This window comes from Coregonus lavaretus (genome assembly GCF_964263955.1).
Source record: "Coregonus lavaretus genome assembly, chromosome: 21".
In the NCBI taxonomy this organism is placed as follows: Eukaryota; Metazoa; Chordata; class Actinopteri; order Salmoniformes; family Salmonidae; genus Coregonus; species Coregonus lavaretus.
Genome location: NC_140008.1, coordinates 20,721,560 through 20,733,970, shown reverse-complemented (window position 1 = coordinate 20,733,970; position 12,411 = coordinate 20,721,560). Strand labels below are relative to the sequence as shown.

The window sequence follows — 12,411 nt, the reverse complement described above, 5'->3', positions numbered from 1 at the left end:
AGAATGTGACTTGGTATTTGTATTTCAGGCTAGGTCTGCTGGTTTGCATAAAAACGGGACACATTTTGTCTGCTACTTTCAGTATCTTTTACATAGTGGTACTTTATACCAGGAAAGATTTGTGCGAACACAGCCGACCCACAGAGACACAGGGAGGAAGGGAGAGCTCTCCTCAGCTAATGGAGATGCTGACCTTCCTCTATCAGAAGAAAAACACTGAGCCGAAATGAGATGCAACTAAAACCCTGAAATATAGCTGCTCCTTACAGATGTACAATCTTAATTTGATAACTATTTTGTTGCAGATAATTTTTCTGCACAGCAGGAACTGCAAACCTTTAGTGTATTTAAGGTTTAAAAAGGCATCTAAAGTTTGACATTTCCACTTTAAAATGTCAGACTTGATTTGCCCTAAGGGTAAAGGTATCAACTCCTACAAAATTTTTTCCATTAATTATAATCCACATAACAATTCACATTTCCTGTTGCTTCAGGATTATTTTCCTGCTGTAGCAAACTGGCTCAAATTAAGATCCTACATCTGTACACTCTTAGAAGAAAATGTGTTATCTAGAACCTCAAAGGGTGTCACGGATTCAGCCGAGGCTGCTCCTCCTCCTTGCTCGGGCAGGCTTCGGCGTTCGTCGTCACCGGAGTACTAGCTGCTACCGATCTTTGTTTCTGTGTTCTACTTGTTTTGTCTTCATTGTACACACCTGGTTCCCATTATGTCTATGATTTGTTCCCTATTTAACCCTCTGGCTCCCACTGTGTTGTGTGCGTGTTTGTTCTCTGTTTGGTGTTATCGACTGGTGAGCGGGATTGTCCTCCCTGCGTGGAGTTTATGTTCATTTGTTATTTACGAGTAAAGTACGTTGTCTACTAGCTCTGTGTCTTGCAGCTACACACTGACGCCTGACAGAAACACACACCTCAAATGGAGTCAGCAGGTACATTCATTCCTTCCGGATCAGTGGTGGAACGCGTCCAACAGCAGGCGACCATGAAACAGACTCTCGGCACAGCAATGGAGCGCGTGTTGAACACCATGGAGCGATGGGAGAGAGGGGGTTTTCCTACACCTCCTCCAACTACACAGCAACCCACACCGCTGTCCACCACTTCGTCACCTGGGTCCAGTGGGATTCGGCTCTCGCTCCCGAGGGCGTACGATGGTACAGCTTCCGGGTGCCAGGGTTTTCTGCTCCAGGTAGAGCTCTACCTGGCTACCATCCACCCGGCTCCCTCGGGATACGAGAGCATGTCCGCCCTCATCTCCTGTCTGTCGGGGAGAGCACTCGAGTGGGCCAACGCCGAGTGGGGAGGAATAGACGCGGCGTCGGTGCGCTATGAAGATTTCACCCACCGCTTCCGGGCGGTATTCGATCATCCACCGGAGGGGAGAGCGGCGGGGGAACGTCTGTTCCACCTCAGACAGGGGAAGAGGAGCGCACAGGACTTCGCACTGGACTTCAGGACCCTGGCTGCCAGTGCGGGATGGAATGAGAGGGCCCTGATTGACCACTACCGATGCAGCCTACGGGAGGACATTCGTCGGGAGCTGGCCTGCAGGGACACCACCCTTAACCTGGACCAGCTGGTGGATATGTCGATAAGGCTGGATAACCTGTTGGCGACCCGCGGACGTCTGGATCAGAATCCGTCCATTCCATCCCCCAGCACCTCCGACCCTACACCGATGGAGCTCGGAGGTGCTGCTCTCAGGGAGACCGGCAGGGGGGCCGTCTCCTGCACCAACTGTGGCCGCAGAGGACACACTGCTGGTCGGTGCTGGGGAGGGTCCTCAAGGAGTCGAGGCAGCAGACAGAGCACTGGTGGACTGTCCCAGGTGAGTAGGCACCCGACTCACCCAGAGCTCCCTGTTGCGCACATGTGTATTGACATCGAATTTCCGGAGTTTTCCCCGCATTCATACACAAAAAAAGAATGTATGCATGCATGACTAAGTCACTTTGGATAAAAGCATCTGCTAAATGGCATATTATTATATTATTATTATATTATTCCCAGCATAAGGCGCTCGTAGATTCAGGTGCAGCTGGGAACTTTATTCATCGTAAGTTTTCCCGTAGTTTAGGGATTCCTATTGTTCCTGTTGATGTGCCCTTCCCTGTACATGCTTTAGATAGTCACCTTTTAGAGTCAAGCCTGATTAGGGAGGTCACAGCTCCACTCTGGATGAAAACGCAGGAGGGTCATGAGGAGACAATTAGTCTCTTTCTGATTGATTCTCCTGTGTTTCCAGTGGTTTTGGGGCTTCCCTGGTTAACCTCTCATGACCCCACGATTTCATGGCAACAGAGGGCTCTCAAGGGATGGTCACCTCAGTGCTCGGGGAAGTGTGTAGGTGTTTCCATAGGTGCAACTACGGTGGAAAGTCCAAACCTGGTCTCCACTATGCACATTCCCCCCAAATATGCCGATTTGGCTCTCGCCTTCTGTAAAAAGAAGGCGACTCAATTACCACCCCATCGACAGCGGGTTTGTGCGATAAATCTCCAGGTAGGCGCTGTACTTGCCCGGAGTCACGTGTATCCTCTGTCACAGGAAGAGACGGCTGCTATAGAAACATATGTCTCCGAATCTCTGGGACAGGGATACATTCGGCATTCCAACTCACCTGTCTCCTCTAGTTTATTTTTTGTGAAGAAGAAGGATGGAGGTTTACGCCCGTGCATTGACTACCGTGGTCTCAATCAGATCACTGTTAAGTACAGTTATCCACTACCTCTCATTGCTAGTATGACGGAGTCATTGCACGGGCGCGCTTCTTCACTAAATTGGATCTCAGGAGCGCGTACAACCTGGTGCGTATCCAGGAGGGAGATGAGTGGAAGACAGCATTTAGTACCACATCTGGGCACTATGAGTACCTCGTCATGCCGTACGGGTTGATGAATACTCCATCAGTCTTCTAATCCTTTGTTGATGAGATTTCCAGGGACCTGCACGGACAGGGTGTAGTGGTGTATATAGATGACATTCTCATATACTCTGCTACACGAGCCGAGCATGTGTCCCTGGTGCGCAAGGTGCTTGGTCAACTGTTGGAACATGACCTGTACGTCAAGGCGGAGAAATGTCTGTTCTTTCAAAAGTCCGTCTCCTTCCTAGGGCACCGCCTGTCCGCGTCAGGGGTGGAGATGGAGATTGACCGCATTTCGGCCATGCGTAATTGGCCGACTCCAACCACGGTTAAGGAGGTGCAACGATTCTTAGGGTTTACCAACTACTACCGGAGGTTTATCCGGGGCTTTGGTCAGGTAGCGGCTCCCATTACCTCCTTGCAGAAGGGGGGACCGGTGCGACTGCAGTGGTCAGCTGAGGCGGACAGGGCTTTTGGTCACCTGAAGGACCTGTTTACCTCGGCTCCAGTGCTGGCTCATCCGGATCCCTCCTTGGCATTCACAGAGGTGGACGCGTCCGAGGCTGGGATAGGAGCTGTACTGTCTCAGCGCTCGGGTACGCCACCAAAGCTCCGCCCCTGTGCTTTCTTTTCGAAGAAGCTCAGCCCGGCGGAGCGCAACTATGATGTGGGGGACCGTGAGCTGTTAGCTGTGGTTAAGGCTCTGAAAGCGTGGAGGCATTGGCTTGAGGGGGCTAAACACCCTTTCCTCATTTTGAATGACCACCGCAATCTGGAGTTCATCCGGGCGGTGAGGAGACTGACCCTGGCCAGGCAAGGTGGGCCATGTTTTTCACCCGTTTTGTGTTCACCCTTTCTTACAGACCAGGTTCCCAGAACACTAAGGCAGACGCTCTGTCCCGACTGTATGACACAGAGGTGAGGTCGATGGAGCCCACTCCCATACTTCCGGCTTCATGTCTGGTGGCACCGGTGGTGTTGGAGGTTGACGCGGACATCGAGCGGGCGTTACGTACAGAGCACACTCCCCCCCCCGTTGTCCAGAGGGTTGTATGTACGTGCCGTTAGATGTCCGCGATCGATTGATCTATTGGGCTCACACGTCACTCTCCTCTGGTCATCCTGGCATCGGTCGGACAGTGCACTGTCTTAGTGGGAAGTACTGGTGGCCCACTTTAGCTAAGGACGTGAGGGTTTATGTTTCCTCCTGCTCGGTGTGCGCCCAGTGTAAGGCACCTAGACACCTGCCCAGAGGGAAATTACAACCCCTACCCGTTCCACAACGGCCGTGGTCCCACCTATCGGCGGATTTCGTTACGGACCTTCCCCCATCACAAGGGAACACCACAATCTTGGTCGTTGTGGATCGGTTTTGTAAGTCCTGCCATCTCATTCCTCTGCCCGGTCTCCCTACGACCCTACAGACTGCGGAGGCCCTATTTACACACGACCTCCAGCACTACGGGGTACCTGAGGATATAGTGTCTGATCGGGGTTCCCAGTTCACCTCAAGGGTCTGGAGGGCGTTCATGGAACGTCTGGGGGTCTCGGTCAGCCTGACCTCAGGGTTTCACCCCGAGAGTAATGGGCAGGTGGAAAGAGTAAACCAGGATGTAGGTAGGTTTCTGCGGTCCTATTGCCTGGACCGGCCGGAGGAGTGGTCGGTTTTCATCCCCTGGGCAGAGATGGCCCAAAACTACCTCCACCACTCCTCCACTAACCTTTCTCCATTTCAGTGTGTATTAGGTTATCAGCCGGTCCTGGCACCATGGCATCAGAGCCAGATCGAGGCACCTGCGGTTGATGGTATGGTTTCGGCGCTCGGAGGAGACCTGGAACGCTGCCCATGTACGCCTGCAACGGGCCATCAGGCGACAAAAGGCGAGCGCCGACTGCCACCGCAGTGAGGCCCCAGTGTATGCACTGGGGGACCGGGTCTGGCTCTCGACCCGAAACCTGCCCCTTCGCCTGCCCTGCCGGATGCTGGGTCGGCGGTTTGTGGGGCCATTTAAAGTCCTGAGGAGATTGAACAAGGTTTGTTATAGGTTACAGCTTCCTCCTGAGTATCATATTAACCCCTCGTTCCATGTGTCTCTCCTCAGGCCGGTGGTAGCTGGTCCACTCCAGGAGTCTGAGGTACGGGAGGTTCCTTCGCCCCCACTGGACATCGAGGGGGCACCGGCGAGTGTGTTTGTGAGCTGGATTGTCCTCCCTACGTTGAGTTTATGTTCATTTGTTATTTACGAGTGAAGTACATTGTCTACAAGCTCTGTGTCCTGCGCCTGACTCCGTCCTACCGCTACACACTGACGCCTGACAAAGGGTTATTCGGCTGTCCTCATAGGAGAACCCTTTGAAGAACCCTTTTTGGTTCCAGGTAGAAACCTCTGTGGAAAGGGTTCTACATGGAACCCCAAAAGGTTCTACCTGGAACCAAAAAGGGTTCTCCTATGCAGACAGCCAAATAACTCTTTTGGAACCCTTTTTTCTAAGACTGTAGCCATGCACTGCCTAAATGACAAGGTCCAGTGCAGAATTAGATACGGGGGATAATGCCTGACTTTCCTTAAATACCCAAGGCCACTTATCTCTCTTCCCCAGAAATGCCGATTGCACTGGCCTTTACTCCTTTCCCAATCCCATCCCTCTGAAGCTCTAACACATCCTGTCCTTATCCTTGCCTGGGCTGGCCTTCTTAAAGATTTGGGAGGGGTGGCGAGACTCCAGGAGCTGCGGAGTTGGACTGTGAACTGAAAACAGCCTTGCAGTGTTCAGCCTTGCAGCGTTCCGTGGCACTTCAGCCAAAGCTGACGGATGAAATATGCCTTGTTGCCTTGCCATTTCACTTTCAATAGCAGAATGCACCTTGCCTTCATGTCAATATTCTCACTGCTTATCATCACACCAGCTTTGATGCTCAGCAAGAAGGCCAAGATGGCGTGCACTACCTCAGCACAGGCTAGTAAAGGGAATTCTCCTCACACAGGCAGAGAATGTGGAATGTAGTTTGTACCAGAGCGAGCAGAACATTACTTGGGGGAGAGACTATTCTCCTACATAATGGGATATTGTGACAGGGAGTGCTGACATTTTCAGTGTGCTGTCCCATCGGGAAACCAACCGCTTCTTCATTGTCTGCACAGTCTAAAAAGAGCAAGAAAAAGACTAAGAGGAAGAGAAGAGAGAAAAAGACCTTCGGTAGAATAGAGATGACCTTATCTCTGCTTTCACTGGTCAATCGGTGCAATCCAGGCCCGATCCCCAATCTAAACCACCCCCAAGGCTCCAGACATTCTCTGGCGAGTGCAGCTGGGCGACTGGCATTTAAAACACAGAAACACTGGACGGGGGGTGGTGAAATTAGGAAGGGAGTGGCAGGACACAGCATGTTACACTGGCCCTCCATACACAATTATCTATTTCACCAGGTATGAACCCTATTCCTGGGCTGTTTTTTAGTGAAGATCAAAGATGTCTAATACTCCACACAGCATCATGCAAGCTAGAGTGGGCCTCTTCAATGACGTCATGGCATCAAAACTTCAAAAGCTTTACTTTTAGTTTTGACCCATTTTCCTTTTGCCCAGACAGAGGTGATAAAGCTATCATATTAGGCAGCCCAGGTAGATACAAGAGAATGGAAATACAACAAAGCGTTCAGACCCTTATCCATGCAATTTGATCCAGAATTCTCTCCATTCTTCTCTGTGGGGGAGTCTAACCTGGTCCTGGTGTAATAGCAGAATTCATTATTCTCCTTCCAAGCCAGGAGCATCTGAATCCCAGTGTTATGTGTTGTGGGGACATCTTTCTGAGAGTTTCAATGAAACCAGCAGGAGTTTCTGGTTTTCTCTTCATCTCTACTTTGCAATATGGCTGCGGACCAGGCAAATATTTTATCCCTGAGGAAATTACTGTGTTCAGCACTATGTTGTGTCTTTGGAAACACTGTGGGAGTCGTGAAATGAAACCACCTCATCCTAAACCTGTGATTGTCACTCAGACTTCTGCTATGATGACAAAGGTGTGTCTCTATACTGAAATATAACTACTGTCTCAGGACAGAAGAGAAAAACAGAAACTGCCAAAGCTCTAGATAGCTTAGCGGATGGGGGGAGACACACAAATACAGACAAAGGCAGAGAGATGAAAACAATTGTGGTCCTGTCCATTAACAGTAAAAATGCTAAAATTGCTAGTTGTGTTTGACATACAGAACACTCATTATCTTTAACGCGACTTTGTCGGTTTAAATAGGCCAACTAGAGTGTTGCTAGCCTCCCTCTTCTCGTGCTCTCAGAACTGGACATATAAAGTGCTTATTAATAACAGCCTTTCAAAGAATGCCAAGAAAACAACAAAGTCATCAGAGAACATAAAGGGTTTTGACCAAACTCTCTGAAAGAGCACATTTGACAGTGCTATGCTGGATGATAGACAATATTACAGTAACTGCAGGCTTTATGAGTGGACAGGACTGTCAACACAGCCTTTTCAATAGAAACGACCCTATTCATGAACTCCATAGGTATGCCCATACTATATCAAAGAGGAAAATAATAGTGCCAGAGAAGGATACTGACAGAAGACTGTAGAGGTGCAGCAGGTACAGAGAGAAAATGAAAAGGGAATGGACAAAACAATGGAGAAACACACTGTAAAACAGAGTGAGAGAAAGACCAAGAGGGAGTAGAGGAAGCTGAGAGAGACAGAGGGAGGCTAGGGCGATGGAGTGGATATAAGACCAGAGAGAGACCACAGGGCAGCCCTCTCTAAGCATAGGGGAAGCTGCATGTTTACTACCTAATGATATAGAGCTGAGAGGCCGTGCGTGCTGCCTCTACTCAGGGGAGAATAGGCTGTGTGGAGGAGCCACGGTTTGACAGGGCTAGCGGAAGGATCCAGCCTAAGAGAACACCTTTCACACAAATTAGGTCCAAGAACTGCAGTATCCTAGCAACCCAGTGCTCTGTGCTCATCTAAAGCAGACGCCGGTTAAACGCAATTAATGTACAATTATCAAGGTTGCTAAGGCAATCTCAGGCGCACGATTCCCAAGGCAATGAGGGGAATGACTCAAACATCTAGAGGGTACAATCAAATTAGACCAAACGTGTCAAGTATAATGGCACATTAATATTGAGTCTGATGGGGAGAAGGATAAATAAAGAAATAAAGGCTAATATTCCCAACAAGCTTGGTAGACCAATACCAGCCCAGAACATTCTGGGTGTCTTTCCATTGAAAGTAAGGGAGATTTCTCTGGTAGACAATAATGATCTGCTCGTGTATTCTAGTTCATATTACAAACACTGAATTTGAAAATTATGTCTTACCTTCTCGTAGTACCTCAGTTCATAGTCCAGGATGATTCCATTGGGCTGCTCCGGCTGTGGCCATGACAACGTGAAGCTCTTCATTGTGGAGCTAACCTGGTGCATGATGGGAACCATGGAGGGAGCTGAGGGAATAGACAGACATGAGATAAGGTTAACTGTCTGTATGCGTCCTTAGCACTCTTTAGTATAGGAACAGTCCCACTGTACATGTTTAATCAATGTTGTGAAATAAAGACATTCCGTGCTGAAACTGTATTAAGCTTTGAATTGTGTTTTCCTTGATAGGAAGAAAACACATGCTTGACTGAAGAGTCCCATTTAATTGAATGGCTTTCAAATCTCTTACGAAACACTACAGACGTATGATGTCTTCATACCATTCCTTTAAGCAGTACTGATGTATCCTTGGTCATTGTATTTCTACTACAAAAATTATATGGCATTGAACTGAGCTCACTTTATAGCACATTTCCAGCCCTCTTTTCCCATTACAGAGAGCAATAGAGTTGAAATGCATATAACACGTTTAATGAATTAAACTTCTGCCCATTCATTTCCTCCCTCTCTCTCTGCTACCGCCCCAATGCCCCAGGCCACCGTCTCCACCAACCCATCATCTTAACCCAGGGGAGGGATGGAGGGCACATCAGCAAGCCCTGCACCAGGGATGGAGAGAGGAGGAGTGTAGGACATTACCTTCAGAGCCAATATCACAGACACATTATTACTTAATGGTGTATCTGTTTGTATGTTTGTCTTACAGCCCAGCAGTTCTATGTGACTGAGCCACCTTACTGCAGCAGCAGCAGCAGCAGCAGGGGGAGATGTTAGTAGTGTTAGGCGGCTGTCTGTACACTGCTGCTCTGGCTAATAGAAGAATAGGGATAGTCGTCAGTCAGCGAGGGGATGCTCTCTGGCTCTCTCTTTCATGCACTGCTGCTCCAGCTTTGCGCCACATTATGAATTACGCTGAAGTTGGCTAGCGGTGAGGCAGCAGCCTATTCAATTCAAGCAGCCTATTCAATTCAATTCATTTTTTACTTCCTTTCATTTGCTGATTTTGTTTTTGGACTATGAGATATGGAATTGGCTAGATTTTATTGAGTGAACGTCTAGCGAAATGGATTGGAATATCCTTAACACAAACTTGTATAATAAAGCAAGCACACAGGCCAAAGTCACAGGGTTTATGTTGAGCGGGTGAACGAATCAGGCCAAACTATCTATGACAAGTAACGCTATATATACTGTATATGTGTGTGTGTGTGTGTGTGTGTGTGTGTGTGTGTGTGTGTCTTCCCTCGCCTCTCTTGTCTGTTGTCACAGACTTCAGCTGGCACTAGGCTGAGTGAATTAGGAGCCAAATCAGACAGGAGGGAGAAAAAACACTCAGTTCTCTAAGAAAATAAATCTCCACGCTAGACTAGACTTCACACTCAGGTCTGAATAATGGCCGTCTGACTAACAGCCACAAAAACTCCACAAAAAAAGCCATCTGACATTTCCTCGACATGCGTCTGGGTTGTTGCTCTCTCAACTGCTGTTTAACTGCCTCAACCTCCACAGGCAAGCTGTGAAAATTAATAGTTTGCTGCTATTAATTACAATGCTTTTTGTTTGTTTGTGATTTTCATGCTGAAGCTATCGATACCATGTTGCCCCTGTTAAAAAAGGGACTCCAAAATCTCTATAAACAATTACACTGAATAAGGCCGATGAGTAGGGTGCGAATTACAGGGGAGCCAGGGGGGGGCTAAGCTCCGCCGAATGAGACATAAACTCCCTTAAAGGCAACAAAAGTCACTTTGGGAGGGTCTCTAAATAATGATCATTTGAGTATTGGTGATGCATTTTGATTTTACTCTATTGAAGTTGATATACTGATCTACTGCCTGTGTGTGTTCATGTGCATACAATTGCCTCGGCTGACGGGGATACGGTATTCGAAGTTCATTGTGATGAACATTGTGGTCTAGTAAGTTGACCGTGACCATCCCGTTTTTCCCGGGACATTCCCGTATTTCTGAACATTTACAGGTACACCGACTTATTTACAAAAAAGATCCATTGGCCCCGTATTTCAGACTTACCATTAATTTGATCAGAATATCACAGTATAATTTGCACTCTGATGACAAGTTACTAGAGTGACATTGATGTCTTCATCATCATTTTTGAATTATTGATCCATTTTTATTGGCTAAGGTAAACCAGCAGTGCTCTCAAAGGCCTGCCTCAGCGTGTTGCTCTTTTTATGTCTCCAAGATGTGTGTGGATTTACAAGGAGGAAAATGTGTAGAGGAGGATTTCAACAAGCAAGATAAGGGCGGTAAAACTGTCAAGAGTTCCAATCCCCTGAGCACCTTCCAATCTCCTGAGCACCCTCAATTCTCACAAGGTAAGAATGTCCCACCGGAGAACTAAAGGACGAAGCAGCAGTCTCAGGAGTCCCCAGGCATTACCAAGACTGCTTCCCACAAGGATAAGGCAGAGCGGGTAGGAGGAAAGGTACAAAGATAGCTCATCACATACCGCATATCCAGACAAAACAATGTTACATTTTTATCAGGTTGTCTGCATCATTAGGAAAGTCTCATTCTGGAGTGGGACAACATGTCCCTGGCTTCCTTTACCAATTTGGATAAAAATTTCACTGAACAAAAATATAAACGCAACATGTAAAGTGTTGGTCCCATGTTTCATGAGCTGAAATAAAAGATCCCAGAAATTGCCCATATGACCAAAAAGCTTATTTCTCTCAAATTTTGTGCACAATTGTTTTTACATCCCTGTTAGTGATAATTTCTCCTTTCCCAAGATAATCCATCCACCTGACAGGTGTGCCATATCAAGAAGCTGATCAAACAGCATGATCATTACACAAGTGCACCTTGTGCTGGAGACAATAAAAGGACACTCTAAAATGTGCAGTTTTGTCAGACAACACAATGCCACAGATGTCTCAAGTTTTGAGGGAGCGTGCAATTGGCATTCTGACAGCAGGAATGTCCACCAGAGCTGTTACCAGAGAATGGAATGTTAATTTCTCTACCATAATCCGCCTCCAACGTCATTTTAGAGAATTTGGCAGTACGTCCAACTGGCCTCACAACCGCAGACAACGTGTAACCACGCCAGCCCAGGACCTCCACATCCATGTCTGAGACCAGCCACCCGGACAGCTGATGAAACTGTGGGTTTGCACAACCGAAGAAATTCTGCACAAACTTTCAGAAACCGTCTCAGGGAAGCTCATCTGCGTGCTCGTCGTTCTCACCAGGGTCTTGACCTGACTACAGTTTGGCATCACAACCGACTTCATTGGGCAAATGCTCACCTTCAATGGCTACTGGCATACTGGAGAAGTGTGCTTTTCACAAATGAATCCCGGTTGGCAGACAGCGTGTATGGCGTTGTGTGGGTGAGCGATTTTGTAATGTCAAAGTTGTGAACAGAGTGCCCCATGGTGGTGGTGGTGGGGTTATGGTATGAGCAGGCATAAGCAACGGAAAACAAACACAATTTCATTTTATCAATGGCAATTTGAATGCAAAGAGATACCGTGATGAGATCCTGAGGGCCATTGTCGTGCCATTCATCCGTGGCCATCACCTCATGTTTCATCTGTACACAATTCCTAGAAGGTGAAAAGGTCCCAGTTCTTCCATGGCCTGCATACTCAACAGACATGTCACCCACTGAGCATGTTCGGGATGCTCTGGATCGAACAACAGCGTGTTCCAGTTCCAGCCAACATCCAGCAACTTCGCACAGCCATTGAAGTGGGACAACATTCCACAGGCATGAGGCAAATTACAGTATTAGGGCCTAATAAACTTATTTCAATTGACTGATTTCCTTATATGAACCGTAACTCAGTAAAATCTTTAAAATTGTTGCATATTGCGTTTATATTTTTGTTTAGTGTACAATTTGCTTACCGCACCAATAGATCCACAGACGATGCAATCGCCATCACACTGCACACTGCCCTATCCCATCTGGACAAGAGGAATACCTACAGTGGGGAGAACAAGTATTTGATACGCTGCCGATTTAGCAGGATTTCCTACTTACAAAGCATGTAGAGGTCTGTAATTGTTATCATAGGTACACTTCAACTGTGAGAGACGGAATCTAAAAAATCCAGAAAATCACATTGTATGATTTTTAAGTAATTAATTT

At 47.6% G+C, this 12,411-nt stretch overlaps 1 protein-coding gene across 1 annotated transcript in view; it reads right to left on the bottom strand.

Moving 5' to 3' along the window:
• LOC311149076 (ephrin type-B receptor 1-like) overlaps positions 1–12,411 on the bottom strand; it is a 229,608-nt gene that overhangs the window by 54,281 nt on the left and 162,916 nt on the right. Inside the window, exon 6 of the mRNA XM_084186184.1 lies at positions 8,224–8,348. Within this exon, the coding sequence (XP_084042310.1) occupies positions 8,224–8,348 (125 nt within the window). The remainder of the gene's footprint in view (positions 1–8,223; positions 8,349–12,411) is intronic.